At 50.9% G+C, this 23,363-nt stretch overlaps 3 protein-coding genes across 5 annotated transcripts in view; 1 reads left to right on the top strand and 2 right to left on the bottom strand.

The window, feature by feature from the left end:
* EYA3 (EYA transcriptional coactivator and phosphatase 3) overlaps window positions 1-13,918 on the top strand; it is a 41,606-nt gene extending 27,688 nt beyond the window's left edge. For all 3 annotated transcript variants that reach the window (XM_066564705.1, XM_066564706.1, XM_066564707.1), the window contains 10 exons: window positions 1,628-1,811; window positions 2,553-2,692; window positions 4,042-4,125; window positions 4,691-4,780; window positions 5,189-5,247; window positions 6,599-6,756; window positions 8,425-8,539; window positions 8,896-9,017; window positions 9,238-9,338; window positions 10,704-13,918. In XM_066564705.1, the coding sequence (XP_066420802.1) occupies window positions 1,628-1,811; window positions 2,553-2,692; window positions 4,042-4,125; window positions 4,691-4,780; window positions 5,189-5,247; window positions 6,599-6,756; window positions 8,425-8,539; window positions 8,896-9,017; window positions 9,238-9,338; window positions 10,704-10,784 (1,134 nt within the window). In that variant the 3' untranslated portion in view covers window positions 10,785-13,918. The remainder of the gene's footprint in view (window positions 1-1,627; window positions 1,812-2,552; window positions 2,693-4,041; window positions 4,126-4,690; window positions 4,781-5,188; window positions 5,248-6,598; window positions 6,757-8,424; window positions 8,540-8,895; window positions 9,018-9,237; window positions 9,339-10,703) is intronic.
* Window positions 13,919-14,788: 870 nt separating this feature from the next.
* XKR8 (XK related 8) lies at window positions 14,789-17,973 on the bottom strand. Its single transcript, XM_066564902.1, has 3 exons — window positions 17,678-17,973; window positions 16,950-17,146; window positions 14,789-15,837 (listed from the first exon to the last, which is right to left on the bottom strand). The coding sequence occupies exons 1-3, from the start codon at window positions 17,971-17,973 to the stop codon at window positions 15,095-15,097; spliced, it is 1,236 nt and encodes a 411-aa protein (XP_066420999.1). The 3' UTR covers window positions 14,789-15,094.
* A 1,114-nt stretch (window positions 17,974-19,087) lies between these two features.
* On the bottom strand, window positions 19,088-23,069 carry RPA2 (replication protein A2). Its single transcript, XM_066564757.1, has 9 exons — window positions 23,013-23,069; window positions 22,791-22,903; window positions 22,611-22,712; window positions 22,425-22,538; window positions 21,852-21,926; window positions 20,977-21,090; window positions 20,581-20,691; window positions 20,402-20,496; window positions 19,088-19,702 (listed from the first exon to the last, which is right to left on the bottom strand). The coding sequence occupies exons 1-9, from the start codon at window positions 23,026-23,028 to the stop codon at window positions 19,618-19,620; spliced, it is 825 nt and encodes a 274-aa protein (XP_066420854.1). The 5' UTR covers window positions 23,029-23,069; the 3' UTR covers window positions 19,088-19,617.
* Window positions 23,070-23,363: the final 294 nt, after the last annotated feature.

Here is a 23,363-nt window from a genome sequence, read left to right on the forward strand (position 1 = left end):
GGTACTGGGGCTGTGGGGCTCAGTGTGTAACTCAAATCACCAAATCACTCCTGCTGTCTCTTTAACCATGATGCTTCTCCCTTGGCCTTTGCAACAAACTCACTTCATCTGTTCAGAGCTGTTGTCTCCTCTGCAAATTGTGAGGTGAGTCTTAAAACTGAGATCTCTGCAAGAGAGATGGAGGGGAAGAAACAATTCAGCTCTTTTGAGGACTAAACCTGCAGGGAGGATTGGAGTCGGGTGTTCTCTTGACACCTTTGTTCTCCCTCAGCAAGGACAGGAGATGAGGTTGTACACAAACAAACCCCAACCCAGTAAAGTAGGGTGTGCATTCTGATGGTAGACTAGAACAAAGTGAGAAACTCTGCAAGCTAACAAAGACCATTTCCCCCTGCCTTTTTCCTCTGTGGGGTGGTTGACTGCCATTCTGAGTACTTGGTTATACAGAGGAAGCCTTCAGTGTCCAGCTTTTCAGAAAGAGAATACAGGAAGTGTGGAAAATGCAGTGGATGCACAAAAATCCCTCTGTGCTTATGCTGTTGCTTTTTAAACATATAAGGGGAAAAAAAAGATTTCCTTTTAGTATTTCAGACCAAGGTATGTGGTGCACAAACCCAGGGAGCTCTTCAAGGGAATCAGGAGAGCACTGTGTACCAGAATAGTGTGATATCACATTTTTTACTGTCAGCAGCAGAAGGTGAAATCCTCAAGCACAGCTCCAGGTGCTGAGCAATCTCCTAAATGAATTAAGTAGTTTTCATAGATGGATACCTTCCAGCATGCAGAATTATTGCTTGATTGAGTCAGCACATGAGTAAGGGCCATTTGTTTTGTAGTTGTGCCCTCAGCAAGGCCCAAGGTCACTTTCTGTCACTGTCAAATGCAAGACAAAACCACACATTCCAGAGCACAGAGTGCACTGATGTCTTGGCATCCACTCAACTCCCCTGTTACTGTCACTTCATTCATTATGAATTAATTTTTGCAGCCATTGGAAGCAGAGGAATGGCCCTGTGGTCACTGGTGTCCTCTGCAGAACCTGCCTGTGCAGGGGCCATTGGGCAGCCAGAGCTCTGAGCCCTTTTTAGGAATGTCTTCATGTGCAGAATAAAACAGCATAAAGTCAGACTGTGCTCTGCTGGGATTTGTTTTGGACAGGATATTGTGGTGGAGTTCACAGGGGTCCCAGGATGAGGGAAGAGATGGGAATCTTGACTCCATGTTTCAGAAGGCTGATTTATTATTTTGTGATATATATATTATATTAACACTATACTAAAAGAATAGAAGAAAGTATTTCATCAGAAGGCTTGAAAGGAAAGGAATGGAATAATAATAAAAAAATCTTGTGACTGACCAGAGAGTCCAAGACAGCTGGGCTGTGATTGGTCATTAATTAGAAACAACCACATGAGACCAATCAAGATGCCCCTGTTGCATTCCACAGCAGCAGATAACCATTGTTTACATTTAATTTCTGAGGCCTCTCAGCTTCTCAGGAGAAAAGATCCTAATGAAAGGGTTTTTCATAAAATGTGTCTGTGACAGGATATTCTAATACAAAAGTCAGAGGTTCAGAGTGTTTTCTGAACGAGGCATCCTACCATCAGTAACTCTTTCCCAACAGGAATATCCCACCTACACCATCCTTGGCCAGAGCCAGTACCAGACCTGCTACCCGAGCTCAGGCTTTGGAGTGGTGCCACCAGCAGACAGCAGCACGGAGAGCCTGGCCCTGGCCACCACCACCTTCCCAGAGGAGAAACCAAATGCCCTGGTGCCAGCTCGGGCAGTGCAGAGACCTTCCTCTGGTGAGGCTGGGGCTGTGGAATCCCTCTGCTAAACAGTGCAGGATGCAGGTGTGGGGAAACGTGTCCAGAGGGTACCTGCAGCATCTTGTCATGCTGGGCCCAGCGGGACACTTGCCTTCCTTGGCAGAACCTTCCTGGTGTCACTGGTGTGCAGAGTATTATGTTGGGCCAGCCAAATTTAGGTATCAGAAACCTTCTACTGCTGCCCTGCCAGCACTGCTCTGTGTGCCCCAGGGAGAGCGAGCACTCTGAACACCTGGCTGCAGGAGGTGATGTCCTCTGTCCCTAGGAGGGGCGTTCTTAGCAGCAGCAGAACAGGCTCCATCCCATCTCCCTGTCAGTCCTGGCCATGCTGCTTGGCCAAGGCTGTGTCTCCAGCCATCATCTCCAACATCATCGCTGTTATTCTTTTATTTCAACTGTCTATTAAATAAAATAGACATAGTTGAGTAATAGAGTAGCTCCAGGGTAGTGAAATGGCTGCTCTGCTCTGGCTTTGCTCTGCAGGCAGTAGCTGTTGCAATAGCTCAGTTCTGGGGGACTAAATTGAGGAGACAGAGCTGTTTTGAAATGATGGGACAAAGAAATCATGGTTTATGTTGCAATCAGAGTTCAACTGCTACTGCATCCACATAGTGAAGTTACATCTTAGCTTTTGCTAAGGTGGTTTGTGGCCAGTGCTGTATTGGTGTTTGTTTTGAGACACAAGGAGATGAGAGCTGTGTGATTCCTTTCTTCTAGGAGATGCATCCACAAGTCCTTTGCTACCAAGAGCAACAGCAAGTAAAGAGTTAGATGAGCAAGCAAGAAAAAACATCCCTGGAAAGAACAGAGGGAAGAGGAAAGCAGATACCTCCTCCTCCCAGGACAGTGAACTGGAGGTAAATAGTCCCCAGCACTGGGGCTGTGGCTTTGTCTGCCTGAGCCACAAGAGCCTCCAGGCTGAAGATCCTGTACCTAGGCAGTGAGATCCTGTACCTAGACAGGGAGATTCTGTACCCAGACAGGGAGATTCTGTACCCAGACAGGGAGATCCTGTACCCAGACAGTGAGATCCTGTACCCAGACAGGGAGATTCTGTACCCAGACAGGGAGATTCTGTACCCAGACAGGGAGATCCTGTACCCAGACAGTGAGATCCTGTACCCAGACAGTGAGATGTACCTAGGCAGTGAGATCCTGTACCTAGACAGGGAGATCCTGTACCTAGACAGGGAGATCCTGTACCTAGACAGGGAGATCCTGTACCCAGACAGTGAGATCCTGTACCCAGACAGGGAGATCCTGTTCCTAATGATCTGTCCCAGCACTACCACATCCACCCAGGGAAGGAGCTTGTCTGTCTCCACTTGGAATCTCCCATGCTGCAAATTTCCCCTTCTTCTTCCACAGCAATTTTCCATCTGCCACTACTGAAAAGAATTTGTCTCTGTCTCCTTTGCAGTTCCCTTTCAATTAGTTGTGGTCTCCTGTTGGATATCCTTTAGTCTCCTCTTTGCTGAGAAAAGCCATCCCAGTTTCCTTAGCCTCTCCTGTGGGCTGCTGACCATCTCAGTAGCATTTTGCTGGCAACTCTCGTTTCCTCACAGATCCCTGGGACCAGGGATGCAGTCTGGGGTGACCTTCCCAGTGCCAAATAGGTTGAGACAGCCCCTCCTTTCTGGCACACATGGCACACTCCTGCAGGAAGGTCACTGCTCCACAGGGTGAGGTGGCTGCTGGCTTGTCCTGGTGTCCAATTTGCCCTCCAGCTCCTTCAGCCTGGACTAGTGTGAGGGGTTTTTCCACCCCACCTGTTGGCCCAGCTCTCAAAGTCCTTCTGTACCAAAACTCTGCCATTCCTCATGGCAGCCCATTGCCTTATTTGTAACAAAGGTTTCTCTGACAAACACCAAGGGCATGCACCTGGTGCTCTCCAGATCACAGGAAGTACACTTCACCTCAGCAGGCCTCTAAAATTCATTAGCACTCTAAGCTTTACTTTCATAACTATAAAAGCAAAGAGAAGCTTTTGAAATAGTTTGACCAAACATCCATAGCCTGAATGTGTGCTTATAAATAAACTCCACTGCAGTAAACTGAAGAGTTGAATGTGTTCAGCCTGTAAGATGACAATTGTTCATACCTGTTAGAGCATACTGCAGCTAACCACAAAATTAAAACTTGTTCCTTTGTTGCAGTTCAGTGCCTGGAATATCTCAGCTCTAACCTCCTGTTGTTCTCTCTGCAGCGGGTGTTCCTCTGGGACCTGGATGAGACCATCATCATCTTCCATTCTCTTCTCACAGGGTCTTATGCTCAAAAATATGGCAAGGTAATGCTGTCTGTTCCATGGAAGAAAACCTATTTCTGTCATGCAGAATTAAATGTTAGTCTTTGGAGAAGGAGTAGTTTGGTTTATTTTAAACTCTCTATGGTGGTACTTTTAAGTTGTTGGCAGTTTGGGGCAGGGAAAAACTAAATTTGGCTTTATACAGAGCTAGGACATGGACATCACCACCATGCCCCTTCTTACAGTGCAAGTCTGTCAAACTGGTTTCATCCTCACTGGGAATAACTGAGGTCCTTGCACGTAGGGGAAAGAGGTGTTTTTTCTCTGCAAAAAAATACTGTAGATTTTTGAATGTTTTGTATGTGCTCACTGTGAAAATGTAACAGTCTCTCCTGTGGGGCACTAAAGTGTTTGGTGTTTTTGGTTTTTTAATTCAGTTGTTTAAAATACTAGGGAAATTGCAGTTAACACCATTGAATGTAGCTGGAATTATGCCAGGTTTGATATACAGTGGAAAACTCTGCAATTTAACTGATGAGAGATTCATGACAATTCCCTCCTGCCTGTATCCACAGTGCATTTACATTTTCTTTTTGTGTTTTTCCAGGATCCAACTCTAGTGATTGGCTCAGGTCTGTCCATGGAGGAGATGATTTTTGAAGTTGCTGATACTCACTTGTTTTTCAATGACTTGGAGGTACATGGCAAATGTGTTTGAAAGGCAGAACTCCACGTTATCATGTCACAATTACACTTCATTCTCTGAGGGCTCTGTGCTCCAGAGCCTCTACTGCTTGTTGTAAGCACAGCCAAATCAGGGGGGCACTCTTAGCTGAGGGGAATTCTGCAGCCTTCCAGTGTCAGGAGCTCTCTCAGTTTCTGCTGGGTTTTTGCTTGAAGCTGTACAAATAAAAAGAGTGATGTCTGATCCATCCTGGATTTGCATTTCTGGACTGGTGAGCACTTGGCAGTGTGGCATGGCTTGTTGCTGTTGGGAAGTGTGAAGGGATTGGTTTCTATCACAGTTTCTTTAGTCTGTAAATGTCAGTGTGTTTCTGGATTACCACAACATGACTTTATTTTGGGTTTTTTTTGTCTTTAACAGGAGTGTGACCAGGTACACATAGAAGATGTGGCATCTGATGACAATGGCCAGGATCTAAGGTTGTACTGATGAATGCAGGAAATGTATTGCTGATGTAATCAGGTTTTGTGAAGACTTCAAATGCAGATGGGGTTCAGGGCTGGAGCTCAGCATTGTGCCAGGGAATGAAACCTGGCACAGTGTTTGTTTGCTGGGGGACATTTCTTTGAAGACCTAAAGAGCATTAAGAGTTTTGAAATGATATTGTGAATTACATTGGCCACTGTTGAATGCTGCCTCTGTGCTCAGTGACAAATGAGGAATGGAAAATCAGCACTTCAGATCTCCTGATGACAGCATTAGATTAGTAACCTAATCTAATGGTTACTCTAATTAGATTAGTGGAAAAAGTCCCCGCCTATGGCAGGGGTTTAGAATGAGATGATCTTGAAGGTCCTATCCAACCTGCACCATTCTGTGATTCCATGATCTTGACCTTTGGAAGTCCCCCTGTGGTTTGCATCCCTCTGGGAGCTTATGGTGCTCACTATCAAACAGGGGGAGGAAGGTTTTTTACTGAGCTGAGCTGGCTTATGAAAAAGTCTGAGAAAGGTGTGTCAGGGAGAAAGAAATACAGGAAAAGTGGTGAAGCAGGACTTGATTTCTGCAGTTATAAACTGGTGAAGCAGCTCATCTGCTTGTGGAGCTGCAGTTGTGATGGAAGGGTATGGATGCTGTGTTTGGAAGATGTGATGAGGATGAGGAAGGGGTCAGTGGGAAGGATGCTCTGTATGGCAGAGGAGTGAGCAGCCAAGGAATAAAGGAAGGTTTTGTAGTGGAAGGTGTGAAGGGAGTGGTATCAGTGCAGCAGCTGGGTGTCAGCATTCCCACAGGAGCCAGGCTCTGCTCTCCAGATGCCAGGGTGCTTGTGCAGCTCCTCTCTGAGGTGTTCTCCAGCTGCTGCCATCACAGCCTCACCAGAAATGCCTCAGTAGTTCTGCTGCTGTGGCACTCCTAATGTGGGTGTGAGGGCCCCAAGGACAAGGGAAGAGAGGAGAATCTTGACTCCGTGTTTCAGAAGGCTGCTTTATTATTTTATGATATATTAAAAGAAAATTATATACTATAACTATAGTAAGAGAATAGAAGAAAGGAGACATCAGAAGGCTAGAAAAGAATGAATAATAAAAGACAAGAGAGTCTGACGCAGCTGGACCATGATTGGTCATCAAGTAAAAACAATCCACATGGAACCAGTCAAAGATGCACCTGTTGGTAAGCAACCTCCAAACCACATTCCAAGCAATCAGATAATTATTGCTTCAGTTTTGTTTCTGAGCCCTCTCAGCTTCTCAGGAGAAAATCCTAGCAAAGGTATTTTTCAGAAAACGTGTCAGTGACACACCTAACACATCTGCTTTCCTGGAACAGCAACTACAACTTCTCCACGGATGGGTTCAGTGGCTCGGGCAGCACTGCCAACCACAGCTCCTCGGTGGGTGTGCAGGGCGTGGACTGGATGAGGAAATTGGCCTTTCGCTACCGCAGGGTGCGCGAGATCTACAACAAATACAAAACCAACGTCGGAGGTGAGTGGGCACTGCACTGAGGAGGGGCCAGACTCCAGCCTTCCTCAGAGCTTTGGCTTTCCTGGTGTGGGACATGAGGAGTAAAGCATTCTCCTAGTGCTAACTGGGATCAAATTCCCACGAGGGTACTTCCAAAACTGAGCGGTGTGCCCCAGAGCAGGCTGTGATTTATGTGGAGATAAGGATGGGCACTCAGTCCTTGTGGCAAAAGCCTTGGTGCAGATAGTTTCCCTTTGCTAATTGGGTGTGAAAGGCTGCCTGGCACTCTGCTCAGCTGTGGCCTGAATTTGCCCTGCTGCTCAGGAGCTCTCATTCATGTCTCCACAAAGTCTGCCTTTGCTCATGCCATTGTCAGGAAATACAGTGGTCACCCCTGGGCTGTCAGGCCCACAGTTAGATAGGACTTCTCTGCTCTCTCTCCACAAAGTCACTTAAATCCACAGTTAGATAGGACTTCTCTGCTCTCTCTCCACAAAGTCACTTAAATCCACAGTTAGATAGGACTTCTCTGCTCTCTCTCCACAAAGTCACTTAAATCCACAGTTAGATAGGACTTCTCTGCTCTCTCTCCACAAAGTCACTTAAAGCCACAGTTTGATAGGACTTCTCTGCTCTCTCTCCACAAAGTCACTTAAGGTCTTCTAGTTTTGCTTCCAACTCCAAAGCAGTCATAATCATGCAAACCATAGTGAGCAAATGGAGATGAATTTTCTGTTTAGTCTGAATCTTGGCATTGCCATCCCTGGAAAAGGAACCTTGCTGGAGCAGCTCACCTGGTAGGGTGGCTTGGCCTGGTTCCTTGTGGGCTTGGGTACTCTTTGCCTACACAAAAACCTTGATAAATGGTTTTTTTTGGGACATATTTTCTAAAAACCAGCTGTTCAAAGTTACAACTTTCAGCCTTAAAAATCTGCCAGTATAGGTCTGCAGTTCAGTGTGCTGCAGTTACCTGATTTCTTGTGGGGGGATCAGATCATGATTTCATATTTTGCTTATGGGAAACATGGATGCAGAGTTTTTCAGGATCTGTGGGAAGTTACATGATGAAGCAGCTGTCAGTGCAGCCTGCTGTGGGTCCCTCTGTGGCCTCAGTGTAGCAGAAGGCTGCAGTGAGGGGGGCTCAAACCTCATGGATGGACATTGGAGGGATGTGCAGGCTCCATGTGCTCCTTTCTTGCTGTGTTTACTGTCAGGAGCAGAAATGGGCTTCACTTCTGTCTGCTTTTAATTCAAAACTGGAGGCTTGAAGAAAATTATATCTAAAAGCAATTACAAGCATGGGAATAAAATAAGGGGGGGTAGTTAAAAAAAAAGATATATAAAAGGGCTTAAAGTGGAAAGGGTCCTTGGAAAGCAGAAAGAGAGAGAGAGAGACTGTAGGAGCTCCTTCCCCTGCTCTGTGGCCTTGGACCCCTGCTACTGCAAGTGCTTTGTACAAGAGGAGTGTCTTTGTATCCTGAAAAAATGCTTTGATATAATTGCAGATAAGTCTCTGCCCAGTGTCCATGGTCAGAGTCCTGGATGGATGTCTGGGCTCATTCTTGTATTGTTTATTGCAGAGCAGGCAGTTATCTGTTGCAGGCAGTTGTGTTATTTATTGCAGAGCACTGGGGGACAGCCCTCCCTGTGTCACACTTGCCAGGCAAACACGTGTTCCTCACCTTGCAGGCCTGCTTAGCCCACAGAAGAGGGAAGCTCTGCAGAGACTGAGGACTGACATAGAAGTGCTGACAGATTCCTGGCTGGAAACTGCATTAAAATCCCTGCTGCTCATCCAGTCCAGGTATGGAACCTGGAAGTGCATGTGAGGCTTTCTCAGCCCTTTCTGGCCCTGAGGTGCAGCACTGTGCTGGGCACTGCCCCTGTCACACTGCTGCCAAGTGACTGAGGGCAGAAATTCACCTGTTTCTCTGCTGCAACACCTGTAATTAGCAAGTTCCCCATGCTCACCAAATGGTTTTTCTGACAGGGAATTCTGCCAGAAGTAAACAAGTAAAAATTGCAGAACGTGTCCTAAAATGCCTCCTGAAAGCAGGACAGCAAAGCACATGGCAGCTGGGGAAGCTGATCAGACTGCCTGGAGCAGTCCTGGCACCACTGCCTGTAGATGTGCTGTTACCAGTGTTTTTCTTCTTTCAGAAAAAACTGTGAGAACATCCTGATCACAACCACCCAGCTGATGCCAGCTCTTGCCAAAGTTCTTCTGTATGGATTGGGCGAGGTGTTTCCCATTGAAAATATTTATAGTGCTACAAAAATAGGTAAGGGAGTGTGCCAAGTCTGGCATTGTGCCATCTGCTGAGGGTTAGCTGGGATCTTTACAAGGGGAAATGCCATTTCTGCAGCTGAGCTGCTCATGCTGTGATTCACTTCTGGCTTTGGGAGCTGAACTGGGTGCTACCCCTGCCCAGCAAGACAAGAAGTGTTTCTGTACTGGGAGGAAGGGAGCTATTGAGGCTCTGTTTCTCCTGTCTTTGGCAGGTAAGGAGAGCTGCTTTGAGAGGATCGTGTCACGGTTTGGGAAGAAGGTCACGTACGTGGTGATCGGAGATGGCCGTGACGAGGAGGTGGCAGCCAAGCAGGTGGGTGTGACTGCAGAGCTGGGGCAGTGCAAGGGGAGCTCCCTGCCAGCCTTTCCCTACAAGGACTCTCCTTCCAAGGCTGAACTCTTCAGGCCAGGGCAGCCAGGAGCAAAGTTTGCCTTTGATGCAAGAGATCTTCCATTGTGTTTGTGTTAAGATGGGCAGTTTTCTGGCCCCTGCATGTTTAAAGTTTCTCTTTTACTGTTGCTTAGGATTGCATATGACACTGTCCCTGTCAGCAGTGTCTTAGTGTAGCATGTTGGATGTAGCATGTTGAAAGCTTGGACTCAGTGATCTTGTGTGGTGTTGTGAGGTCCCCAGGACGAGGTGAGAGATGAGAATTTCTCAGAAGGCTGATATATTATATTATATTATATTATATTATATTATATTATATTATATTATATTATATTAATCATATAATATCATATCATATTATTTCAATATCATATAGTTATCATGTCATTATCATATCATTACAATATCATAGTTATCATGTCATATATTATGAAATTAATATACTAGAACCATACTAAAGAAAGAGGAGGGATACATCAGAAGGCTTAACAAGAATGATCATGAGAGCTCGTGACTGACTCCTCAGAGTCTGACACAGCTGATGGTGATTGGTCATTAATTCAAAACAATTCACATGGAACCAATCAAAGATGCACCTGTTGGTAAATGATCTCCAGACCACATTCCCAAGCAATCAGATAATTATTGTTTTCATTCTTTTCTGAGGCCTCTCAGCTTCCCAGGAGAAAATCCTGGGTTAAGAGGATTTTTCAGAAAATACCATGGTGACAATCTTGGATGTCCCTTCCACCCTTGATGATTCTGTGGTTCTGTATGCTGATCATAGCCTGTGGCTATCAGGATATTGCAGTTTCTCAGGAGCTTGGAGGAGTCAGGGCTCAGGAACAGCAGCAGGTCAATGCAGCACCTGCCATTAGGCTGATTACAGACAAGGAGCAGAGAGATTGATCGGTTTGGACAGGCCTGGATGAGTTGTTCAGTTGTGCTCATTAGTAGTGAAGTGCAAACATGACTGTCGGGACCTTGACTCTGCAGGCTTCACACACATGTGCCAGAGCTGTCAGCCCTGGACAGGCATTCCTGGCTGCAGCAGCAGCTCCCAGCCAAGGTTTCCATTGTGAGCAGCTGACAGTCAGTGCTGGTGCCTGTCACACACAGCTGTGCACATAAGATGGGCTCCAGATACAGACGTGCACACGGCTGAGGTCTGTCCTGAGAGTGGTGAGCTCAGAACCACCACACTGCACAGCCCTGCAGCTCCACCCCGCCTGCTTCCAGCTCAGCTGGGAATCCCTGCATAAACCTGGCTGTCCTCTCTCTTTACAGCACAACATGCCATTCTGGAGGATCACAAATCACGCTGACCTCGTGTCCCTTCACCAAGCCCTCGAGTTGGACTTCCTGTAAGAAGCTGGAGCAAAGACGCGACTGCAGCTCCCGCCAGCCCTCTCCATTTCTGGGGGGACAGAAATCTCACGTGTTTGGGGACTCACCTTTCAGCTTGATGAAGAAAACATACCTAATGCAAACTGTACAGTGGAATATGACAGCAGGTGTTCCTCGGGAGCAGCGGCCCTGCCAAGTCCAAGGTGTCCTGTGAAGAAGCCCTGGACTCAGCAGAGCTAGAGCTTGTCTGCAGAAGGGACTTACAGAGCCAGCTGAATGCCTCTGGCCTCCAGAGGGAGGGGCCATCAAACAGCAGATTTATGTGTAAGAGCCTTCTTCTTTCTATTCAGCTTAGTTGTAGAACCCAAGTAAACACAAAAATTTATTTTTATAGGAAAACGCTGATGGCAGAGCTTAAACCTCCCTTGTTTTGCAAAGCCGAAGAGCTATGGTTTTTTTTTCATAGGAAATATTAATGAAAATGTCAAAAATACCTCTATTGCTGTAAAATGTGTCCTCTCTCCTTCCCTGGGTGTTCAAAACAGTTAATTTATTACAATGTCCTTATGTTATTTCCTCAGTGTGGGATTACTGGAAAATATAAAGGTAAGGGAATGCTTCTGGAATATGTGGTTCCTTGTAGAGGCAAGTATTGGTGTTCTGAATTGATCCCAGTGGCTTCTAGTCCATGTGTGCAGAAGCCCTTTTAGCCAGCAGGAGATCACTGGATTTCAGCCTTTGGACTGTAGATCCCACAGATTTTCCATGCAAAGAAAAATGAAATTGCCTGTGAACATCAGGTACAGCAGACTGGTGCAGACTGCTCAGATGTGAACTGAGTCCTCACCTGGACTAGGAATAATCTAATTCCTAAATCCTCATGAATGTTGCAGAGAAGACTCTGGCTATGGTATAACCTTCACCTCTGTGTTCCTGATCCTATTTGTAAGTTCCTTTTAGTAGAATCAGATTCAATTTTCTTATATTCTTTGCATTAGCCTAACTACATAGTGACAAACAAATGCCTTGTTAAGAGGGACTTAATTTTCTAAGACACTGTGACTTGGCAGCATGGAGCACTTGGGAGGGATGGTGATGCTGATTTTTCTGCAACTGTCTCAGAACAGAGGCTGGAGTCAGTGACCTGCAGCTGCCCTGGCCAGGAACAGCCAGCAAGGACTGGGGCTGGCACAGGGGCTGCTTTTGTGCCAACTCAGGCTGTGTTTGGGGGTCTCCCCCATGTACCCTGATGGCACCAGATCAGCCCTGAGGACAGGAGTGTGCTGTGCCCAGAACCTGCTGCTGCTGCTGCTCCTGCAGAGCCAGACCTGTGACCCCTCCAGATCATGGTCATCAGCCCCACATCAGCCATTTGGAGACTGGGCTGAAAGTCTGGCACTGCAGGGAGGACACTGACCCCTTTGCTGTGCCCTTACAGGCAGGGTGTGTTTGCTGCATTCCTTTCATGGCTTTAATTACTGAGGGTTAATTTCCATCAGTGCAGGGGGAGCTGCTGGGCCAGCTCTGCACAGACTCTGCTGTGCCCTGGGAGCATCCTGGGCCAGCTCCAGTGACCAAGGGGCAGAAGGTGCCTAGAGCCAGGAGTTTGGATACCTCGTGCTCAGGGACTGCACCTGGGAGGTTTATTTGACATGGTACCAGCTCCACTTTCCCTTTAGATTTGTTTTTGGGTTTTTTAGATTAATTAAATTGGAATCAAAGGCGATTCTCTTTCTCCAGGGTGGTCACTGGAGTCAGGAGTGATCTGCTTTCCATTCAGCTCCTGGCCAGGTGTTGGCATCCCAGGTGGATACTGGGTCTGTGTATTTCCCCAGGAGCTCTGCAGCAGGAACATGTTGTCTGTGTGGGAGCTGCTCATCCATGAGCAAAGTCTGAGGAGTCTGCTGTGGTTGTCACTGGGCAGCTCAGCAGAGGGTGAGGAACAAACAGGGAGCCCAGGGAACAAACAGGCTGTGCTGGGAGTGCTCAGCAGTGGGTTTGGAAAGGGGAGCAGCACCCAGGGGTGTTCTCTGTCTGCACCTGTTCAAGGCAGCTGAGGCAGCTCCAGCTCCCCTACTGCTGGGCCCATAGAGTCCAGTTCCTCTGGGGCCCCTGGGAAGTGCCAGAGCTGTGGTGAGGAGCAGCCTCATTGCTGCCAGGGCTGGAAGTGTCACCAGAGGATCAGGACTCAGTCACAGAAGAGTCTGTGCTGATGCTGAACATCCCTCAGCCCATCCAAAGGTCTCCTGTAAGCAGAGCTGTCCCAGCCTGTGCAGCAGCCTGTTGGGAGCATATCTCACACTCCAGCTGGCTGAATTTGGGATTAAAACCTGTGCCTTAACCTCCCACCACCGGCACGGCCGAGCAGCCCACGAGCTTTGCTCCCGGGGGAAGCAGAGCTGTGCTGGAGAGGGGCTGGGTTTCCCCAGGCACTGGCAGCAGGTGCTGCACCTGCAGGCCTGAGCTGCCTGGCAGCTGGCTGTGCTTTGTGTTTGTTTACTTCAAATGTTTTAAGGAAATTTTAAGATGTTGGTAAAATTTTAGCTGAGCGTGGAACTCGCAGCCACTGACATTTCATACTGGTATTTATATGATGTTTCCTTGAATGTATGTAAAGTACTTTTATAACAGGAGGTTGATGGTACATTTCTGTGTTTGTTAATAAAGGGGTGACCTGGCTATTTTATTTTTTCTTCTACTGGCTGAATTTAAGCCTTTTCCTGTCTCTTTTGAGGCAAGAACAGCATCTCTGTCCAAGCATTGATTTTCTCCTGTCTCTGTCACCAGTTCAGCTACAGTCAGGTCGGGGGTAATGGGAGAGCAAACCTGAACACCTGAAGGACAGTCAGCCTGCAGGCCCAGAGCACCTGAGCTTACCTGGGTGCTGCTGGCTTCCCCTTCAGCTTCAACACAGCCACTGAGGCTTTAAAAACCACCTGATCCACTAATATTTGTTGCCTCCAACAGCCCTTGGGGAGATTCTGTGCTGGCACTGGTGGGAAGCAGCAGGACCCCTGGAGCCCACAGCACCTCTGTTGCTCTGCTATGAGGGGTGATCTCAGGTGCTGCTGGCTGTGGGGCCTTTGCCTGTTCATGCTCTGTAATGGGAACTGTCCTGTGAACTGGAAAAAGTAATAAAGTCTTTATTTTCTATAGTCACTGCTTCAGCCTGTTCTCTGCCCCTGTGACAGCTCAAACCAGGCCTGGCAGCACCAGGAGCATTTGGGGTGCCACAGGTCACAGTGCAGCCACCAGAGCCCCCATGATCCCGGGGAATCATGGGGAGCCAGTGGGGCAGGGACCTGCTCCTGGGCCCTGCTGAGGTGTTTTCCTGCTGAATGTTTTCCTGCACCAAACACTCCCTTCCCATTTTCTTTTGCACAAGGCAACACCCCTCTCCTACCCTGTGCTGCTGGCCTTGGGCAGGCTGAGCTGCTCACAGGAGCAGCTGTGAAACAGCAATTCAGCTGCTCCTCCAGCTGCATCCAGATGCCTTCCCTGGTATGGAATTTCCTCCTGGGATGGGCTGCTGGGAGGGATGAGATGGAGGTGAGGGGAAGGAGCCAAAGGTCACTGCTGTGGGCAGCCAGGATGTGCCACAGCTGCCAGCTGGGCAACAGCAAAGGGCAGGGGCTGGGTGGAGGCAGCCCCACCTGGGGAGTGCTGGGTGTCTGTGCCCAGGAGCTGGCACACACTGACCCCATTGCTGACCACACCAACAGCCACCAATGGCTGAGCAATGCTGTGGCCTTGGGAGCCCTGCCCAGGCTGTGGTGGTGGGAATGGAAGAGGTGTCCAAGCCCTGAGCCACCCTGCAGCCACTCCTCCCAGCACAGGCCTCCCTCCCCATCCCTCCCTGAACACACTGATAACAGGTGAGCTTTGACCTTAACACCTAAACTACCGCAAGGAGGAAAAGCCTGGCTGGAAACAGAAAGGTCAGATAGCCACAACCATGGAGGAAACAGATCCTCCCTGCCCCACCAGCCATATCCCAGCAGAGCAGTGGCAGCAGCAGGCACAGAGAAAATAAACCAGTGCTCTTGTTTTCATTTTTCTTTTTTGAAAAAGCTACAAATAAATAACAAGAAAAGTTGACAGAGCAGTGCAGCCATATGCTGCAATGTGCTGGACTCCCCACACTGTGGCTTTCCCTGGGGGTACAGCCATGGGAGCCATGCTGAGTGCCATGGGACTCACTGGGTGTTTGCACAGCACCCCTGGTTTCTGCCAGCTCCCTCCAGCTGTCCAAAACAACAGCCTGGGGGGCACAACCAGGGGCACACCAAGAAGTCTACCTCTCCCCTCATGTCCCTTTAGAGGAGCTGCCCTCAGACAGCAGACTCCACAGCAGCAGCCCCATTTAGGAAGTGCTGCTGTGCTGGCTGGGACAAGGAGAAGTGGGTCTGGGCCAGCCACTGCATCCGCCTGTTCACCAGGTCTGGCTCCAAAAACGAGCGAAACTCCACCCCATCACCGCCTCCACTGGCATCCACCTCGTCGTATCTGCCTTCCTGCTGCACCTGCACGTTGGGGTGCAGCCACTTGTAGTAGGTGACCCTCAGCCCCAGCCCCAGCAGGTAGCAGGGCAGGGCTGCAGAGACCACGGGGATGAGGTATGAGTGCTCCTCCTCCTCGGGAGCCCGGCCCCAGAGCCAGGCCAGGCCCAGCAGGGTGCTGTCCACCAGCATGAAGCCGTGGTAGATGATGCTGCGGTGCAGCGTCCTCCCCCGCGCCACATTGAACCAGCTGAAGTACAGGATCACGGCCACCATGGCCCGGTAAAGCTGCTCGGGGCCGGGTGACTCCATGAAGTCTGTGCCCTGCAGGCTGACCCAGAGGAACAGGGCCAGCCACACCAGGGAGAAGTGGACAGCCACGCCGTAGGGCCAGAGCAGCGCGAAGAGCGCCAGCGCCAGGATGCGGGGGCAGATGAGGAAGAGGTTCCAGAGGAAGTAAATGATGGAGGAGCCCAGGCTCAGCTCGTACTTGTCCTGCAGGAAGGAGCGCAGGGACTGGTGGTAATCCAGCAGAGACCAGGACACACACAGGAACGCCGTGCCCATGCCCAGGCCTGCAAACACACAGGTGAAAATGTCACAGACATATTCTCTGAAAAATCCTTTGCTAGGATCTTTTCTCCTAAGAAGCTGAGAGACCTCAGAAAAGAAATGTAAACAATAATTATCCGCTGCTGTGGAATGCAACAGCTGCATCTTTGATTGGTCTCATGTGGTTGTTTCTAATTAATGACCAATCAAAATCCAGCTGTCTTGGACTCTCTGGTCAGTCACAAGATTTTATTATCATTCCATTCCTTTCTATTCCTTGCTAGCCTTCTGATGAAATCCTTTCTTCTATTCTTTTAGTATAGTTTTAGTATACAATTTTCTTTTAATATAATATATCATAAAATAATAAATCAGCCTTCTGAAACATGGAGTCAAGGTTCTCAGCTCTTCCCAGGACCCCTGTGAACACCACCACAGTGAAAATGCTGAGGGGGGACCGAGGGGTGGCCCAGCCTGGCTCAAACCTCTCCCTGCCCACTACTGCTAAAATGAGTTTTCCCCCAGCTCACAAAGCAGCTGCTGTCAAGGTCAGAGGATCAGCACTTGCATCTCTCCCCTGGCATTCTGCCCTCCCTGAGGACAAGGAGGCTGGTGCCTGGCCTTGCTCAGAAGATGAGGAAGAAGTGCTGGGATTGAACAGCACTGCAGAACCCATCTCCCAGGCATGGAAGCCCTCAGCCCACACAGGCAGCTGAGTGCTGGCTCCCACGTTGCTGGGCTCCCCATTTCCCTGCAGTGATAGCTGCTCCCCACCCTGGGAAGGGCACCACAGCCCCTGCTCAGTGCGTGCTTCACCCATACCAACATCAGCACCTCCCTACTCCCCAGAAGGTGCCTGATTCCTCACCTCACCCTCAGCCTCTCCCGGAGCACATAAGAGAATGACCACAGTGGTCCCACAGCTTCAACCCCCCACCCCAAGCCCAGCATGGTCCATTGGGGCATGTGAGTGCAGGACAGGGGTCCACCCCATAGCGTGACATGTCAAAGGAAGGAGTGACACGGGAGCAGAATGACACAAGGGTCTTGCTGGGTCCTTCAGCCCCTGGACAGCCTCTCTGATCTCCCCCACCCAAGCCTGCACCATCCCCCTCCCTTGGCCCCAGCCGCTCACCCTGGGAGAGCTCAGCCTTGTTTGTCCGCAGGATAATGTAGAGGAGCAGGGTGAGCTGCGGGGTGTTCTCCAGGAAGGTCTCGAAGAGACGCAGCATGCTGATGTCGTGGGAGATGAAGGCCATGTGTCTCCGCTCATCCTCCTCCTCTGCCTTGGCCCAGCACACCCTCCAGCCCACCTTCAGAGCATAGAGACACCTGTGTGGGACCAGCTGGTGGTGAGGGGCCACGCAAGGCACACCTTGGTCCCCACGCTGCCCTGACAGCTCAGCAAACTCCTGACAGGACATCAAACCCCACTGATTTGTGTCCAAACCCCTCCTTCCCTCTGCCCAAACCACACACCACAGCAGCCACACGATGCAAGTATAAAAAACTGAGCATCGATCTCCCTGGATTATTCCCTTCGCCCGGCTCGGCCTCGCTGCTCCCCTCAAGTGCCGGGGGAGCCCCGAGGCCATGACGAGGTTTCGGGGCGCTGCTCCGTTCGTCCGGAGGGCAGCGGCAGCAGCCCCGGGACACAGAGCAGAGCCCAAGGGAAACTTCCCTCGCTCCCACCACTCTCTTTATCCGGCTCCGGCCCGGGCTGGGCCGAACCGCTCTGTGCTGGAGCCTCCTGGCCCTGCCGACAGCCGATGCACCGCTCGCCCCCATCCCGGGAAGGGCCGGGGCGGAGCGCGGACCGCGGCGGGCGGGAAACTCGGTGAACTCGGTGCGGGGCTGCCGTACCTGAAGAAGAAGCCGAGCTGTAGGAGGTGCAGGGCGGCGAGCAGCAGCACGGGCACGGCGGGGCGCAGGGCGGGCGGGTCGGAGCGCAGCCAGAGCCAGCTGCAGGCCTGGGCGGCGGCTGAGGCGGCGGCGAGCACCGCCAGCGACAGCGCGGCCCAGCCGGGGTGGCCGCGCCGCGCGTACTGCGCCGCCACCCAGCCGTCCATGAACAGGTCCAGGGTGGCCGCCGCCGTCCCCGCCGCCGCCAGCGCCAACTGCAGCGGCCCGAAGCGCGGCGGGGCTGTTCGCGGAGACATCGGGGCCCCGCGGCCCGGCCCGAAACCGGCGGTGGCGGCGCCGGCACCGGCACGGGCCGGACCCACCCCCGACAGGGCCCGCCCCGGGCAGCGGGACCGCCCCGGGCTCTGGGACCGCCCCGGATCGGCAGCTCTGCCCCGGGCTGTGGGAACGCCGCGAGCTGTGTGTCCGTCCCGGGCAGCGGGACCGACAGCCCCACCCCAGACTGTGGGACCGCCCCGGACCGGCAGCCCCGGGCCGTGTGTCCCGCCCGGGCCCTATGTCCCCCCCGGGTTGTGTGACCACTCCGGGCCGGCAGCCCCGGCTCCGCTCCCGGTGCCGTCGCAGTCCTGTCCCCAGCCATTTCTCCAATTGCACAATCGCTCTCCTGACTGCAAGCAATTCCACTCATCTTCACTTCCAAAAACCCTCAGGGATTTTCTTCCTAACCGTCACACCTCCTACGAAAAGGAAATTACAGTACTTTTGGCTTCTAGGTATGCTGAACGCTGTAGCCAAGCGCTCACCTGTTACACACCTGCTGCATGATTCAGCCAGAGCTGCACCAGGGGCTGCAGAGGCGCCACTGAACCCAAGCAGGACACTGGGATGGGCCCCAGCAGCAACTCCTGGCAGAACAGAGCAGAGCAGAGCAGAGGCCCCGGGTGTCCCTGCCAGCCCCATGGATGAGCCCACAAGGAACCACCTTTGCAAAGCCAGGTGCCTTTATGAGACCTCGGCAACAGAAACTCTGTCGTACCCTTGGAGCTTCTAAACACCCAGAGCTCACCGAACTGAGAGCCCTCTGAACTGTGCCCTATGTGCACACACTGCTCTTCCAGCAGGCTCCTCCCTGGGCATTTAGCAACTGCACAGCAGAGCAGCTGTTCTGGTGGCAGAATTGGTTCTGGCCCTATTTGGAACACTGATACACGTTGTTTTCTTCAGTAGTACAAATATTTAATTTCTTACTGGCCAGATATTCACTTCAGTTTGAACCTTCAAAAGTAAAAAGCTAAGGAAAAAATAACAATAGTTAAACTGAAAGTATGAGCTGTGCTTTTAGCCCCAGGTTTTGTCAGCAGTTTTCTTCTTCAAGGCAGAGAAGCCTCTAGAGTCATACACAATGCAAGGTGCCCCAAGTTAACATTTTATTGGAAAAGTTCAAAAGCTCTAGTTAACAAGATCAGCTCTAGTACAAATATAGATTTAAATGCACAAACGAAAAACTAAAAACATCTTCTCATGATTGCTGTACATCAGTGGAAGATTACTCTTGGCTACCCACTTAATGAAGAAAATGGAATGGAAGCTGAGTTAGGAGAAACAGCTCTAGAAATAAAGGACAAATCATAAAGAGGCTCTTCTTTCTAACAGGGACTCTCTAAGGAGCAAAAACAAAGTGAAAGCTCTGAAGCTTTGAGGAGTTCAGTTTTCCCATGCCTGTTTATGCTTTCAGTCACATGGTCACAGCATAGAATCAGGTCCAATTACCACAATCACACACATCCTGCTCATCCTTGAATTCCAAGGAGTTGGCATTCACCCAGTAACCAGGACTTCCCACAAAGAGCAAAGGTCACCTTCCATGTAACAGAGCTCAGCAAGGTATCTTGAAATACAGACAAAAATTTGCTTGGAACTAAAATCAGATGGAAGGAACTTTACTCAGCATCTGTTGACTTGTAGTGATCATCATCCACCGTGGAGTAGATGTGTCCCTCGCTGCTGAGGAACTCCACAGCTTGCCTTGAAGAAAAACCCCACAGCTGGTAACTAATTAGCAATTAGTTGGCAAAGGGAGGTAAGTGATCACCTTTCTGCCAGGTAATTCTCATTTACAGACCCCATCCCCACAGTTCCCTCCTGGCAGCTGCCCAGGGAAGCTCTTGGTGTCTCTGTCCCATGGGCAGTGTAAGTGACAGAAGTTTCTCCAAAGCTATGGCAATGTGCTACCCCTGAAGCTCAGACTCTGCCTGAGTCACCACTCTGCACTTCCTAGGGAGTACCTACCAGAGGGCAGGTACTGAACAGGGGCACTGTTCTGTCCCCTGCTCCAGAGGGGACAGAACATAAAAAGGTCATGGAAGGTAATGACAACTTTGGTACACCTCAAGAAGATGTTGTAAGAGACAGTGGAGTAGAAGAGAAGAGACTATTCCTAGATTTTTATCAGTGTGCACAGAGCAAGGTACTCTTTGAGCAGGAGAAATGCCACTGAGGGACTGCAGTACATAAACAGCTTGTTTTGAAAACAAGGAGCAAAGCAATGGCAACAGCTCACTCAGGGCAGTGAATCTTCAAAAGCTCTGGCTCCTGTGCTGCTGGGACCACCTGAATCACCCACCCTGATTCACAGGGGAGTGTCAGGGCTTGTCCACTGTCCTCTCTGCCTCTGGAAGGACTGCCTGGATTCCCATAGCATCCTTCATTTCTACACACACTTACTTGATCGTTGACATACTCAAACCGTGGAGCTGGAGCTTCAAGTCTTGTAGACTCATCCCCTCTGGGACGTGGCAGCTTTTGATCAAGTTCAGCACCTGGATGAGCAAGAACCACAGCAGATGACATCAGAGGAGCTCTGGTGCCACTGCTGTGCTCCCAGAAGAGCTGCTGGCACCCACCTGGCTCTGGTACGCCGTGAGCCCGTTCACTGGCAGGCTGCCACCTCCTCCATAGCCCCCCATGTCACTGATCCCAGTGGAGGGAAATGACTGTGGCACTCTTGATGCTGACTGGAATTAGAAGAATAGAAATGCTGTGGTTAGCCAGGCTGCCCAAGCCTGCAGAGTTAAAGACTCACTGTTATTTCCAAGCCAGTGTGTAAAAATAGCTTCTCATGGAAGTGGATTGCATTACAATCTCTCTCCAAGGAAGCCAGGACTCCTGTTACACCTTCAGTGTTGCCCAGTTTTAAACTCTCCAGCCCCACAATGAGGGAATTTTCCCAGTGAGAGGTGCCTCTTTGGGAGATCACCAGTCACCAAAGGCCAGAATGGAATCAGGGTCTTTGTACATACCATGAGATTTTTTCTGAGGATCATGTGTGCATTGACAATTTCCAGTATGTGTGTGGTGAACTCATTCATATTTTCCAGAGGCATGATCTTAAATGCTACCAAGCTCTTCTTATTCTTTCAGAGGGAAAAAAAAAGCCAAACACAAAACAAAGAAAACAATTTACAGCACAGGAACATGAAGATGCCTAACAGCCAACCCAGCCATTTCCTCCAGGAATGTGGGACAGCAGTGGGGAGAGAACTTCTCTGCATGCAGCTCATCCAAAACCTTCTGACCTACATCTTGTGCTGCTTTTGGCTGAGGTACAGTAGCATGGGCTGGTTTTGGACTTGTGCTAGAAACAGTGTTGGTAATACAGGGATGTTTTAGTCATTGCTCACCAACCCTTGCACAGAGCCAAGGGCTTTCCTGTTTCTCACACAGCTCCACCCAGTATTAAACTGGGAGGGGACAAGGAGCTGTGAGGGGAAACAGCTGGGCCCCCCATGCCCCACAGGAGAACCCAGACCAGCCAGTGTAATGCTCAGTTATAAAACTGGTGAGAGAAGGAGGAAGAGGCACACCTTCCTGTCCATGGGAAGTGTGGAATGAATTCCTTGTTTTGCTTTACTTATTAAACTGCTTTTATCTGAACTCATGGGGTTTTTTTGCTTCGACCCTTCTGATTCCCCCATCCCACTGGGAGCAAGCAAGCAGTGGGGGAGGGATGTGATTTTGAAAGACAATGGAGACAGAGTCACTCCTCTAACCAGCTGGGGATTAACTGCACCTTGCCTTAACGCACATACAACCATTATTTGAGTATTTACACCACACGTGCTACGTGAAGTGCTACAAGTCTTACAAGACTCACACCCAGGTACCATCACCTTACCTGGAAGGACCGAAGGTGACCAGCTACTTTAATGTAAGTTCCTGGAGGTACCACAACATTCTCACCTCCTGCCTCCTAACAGAGAGGGAAAAACAAGTTTGCTGTTTCCTGTTTCCATTTCTCAATTATGACAATAAGGAACTTAGCACAGCAGGCTCATCTCAAGCAAGCACAAACAATGTGCATTCCTACGTCACGCTAAACTTGCAGTAAGGCAGCTGAACTTCCTGCCTGATTACCCTCCCTCTTCAGGTGAGCTCAGCTATACTAAACAGGCAGACAGTCATATACACCACCAGTGACCTCTGCTACAGCAGCATCTCCTTTGGATTTCAGGGACATGCTATCCCTAAAATACTTTCCAGAAAAGCAACACCTTCTGGATTCAAAAAGCTCTGTGGGAAGTAGGGAGTTGGTGTTCATCAACGATCCTTACAGGTTCCTTCCAGTCGAAACACTGTATAATTCTCCATCAACTTTCCCCAAAGTGAGGAGAAAAAGAAAAAGCTTTTCTCCACCCACTGCTCCCCAAAGTCGCTAAAGAAGCCAGCTGATAGCAAATCCAGTGCTTACATCAGTATCAACCCACTGCCTGACGTCCATGGGGGCTGCTGTCATGTCGTCCACCTTGTAGAGGATGTTGGTGGGCGCCTTCTCGGCGTGCCGCACGATGCCCACCAGGGTGACCTGCGGCGGAGGAGGAAGGGTCACACTCGGACCGGCCCCGGGTGCGCCCCAAGGGGCCGTCCCGGTGCTCACCTGCGAGATCTCCACGTCGCAGATGCGGAAGGTCTCGTCGACCTGCTCGGCCGCCAGCAGCTGCGACACGGTGCAGGGCACGATGTTCTGCGAGCGGCTCCGCTGCGAGGGCCGGAGGGGCCGTCAGAGCCGGACCCAGGCCCGGCCCCGGGCCCGTCCCGCGGCCCCCGCCCGGCCTACCTGCTTCTTCTCCGCCTGGCCGCCGGCGGGCGACCCGAACCCGCCCGGGGACTGCGTGTAGCCGCCCGGGAGCCCCGCGCCGCCCATGCTGCCGTACCCGCCATCGAAGTTCCCTAAGGGGGGAGAGAGAGGGACCGTGACGCGGTGGCAGGGACACAGCCCCCTTCCCCAGCGCTGCCGCCATCCAGGGTGAGCGGGCCCACGGCCCCCGGCCCCGCGCACCGTGCCCGCTCCACATGGCGCCGCTCCGGGACTGCCGCCGCCCGCCGGCCCGCGCGCCGCCGCCTGCCGCCCAATCCGGGAGCGCCGCTCTGCCGGCCCGCAGCCAATCAACTCCCTCCGCCTTCCGGCTCCGTCCAATAGGAGGAGGCTGAGGGGAAGCTGCCACCGCCATTTTGAGAGCGGGCACTGCCCGGCCTGGCATATATGAAGGGGCGGGGCCCAGGGGCGGGGCCGAGCACAGGTGAGGGCCGGGCCCAGGTGAGGTGGGTGGCGTCTGCCATGCAGCACAAGGGCCGCTTTGCCGGCCGGCAGCCAATCGCGTCCCTCCGCCTTCCAGCTCTGTCCAATAGG

This window comes from Molothrus aeneus, chromosome 23, assembly GCF_037042795.1.
Source record: "Molothrus aeneus isolate 106 chromosome 23, BPBGC_Maene_1.0, whole genome shotgun sequence".
In the NCBI taxonomy this organism is placed as follows: Eukaryota; Metazoa; Chordata; class Aves; order Passeriformes; family Icteridae; genus Molothrus; species Molothrus aeneus.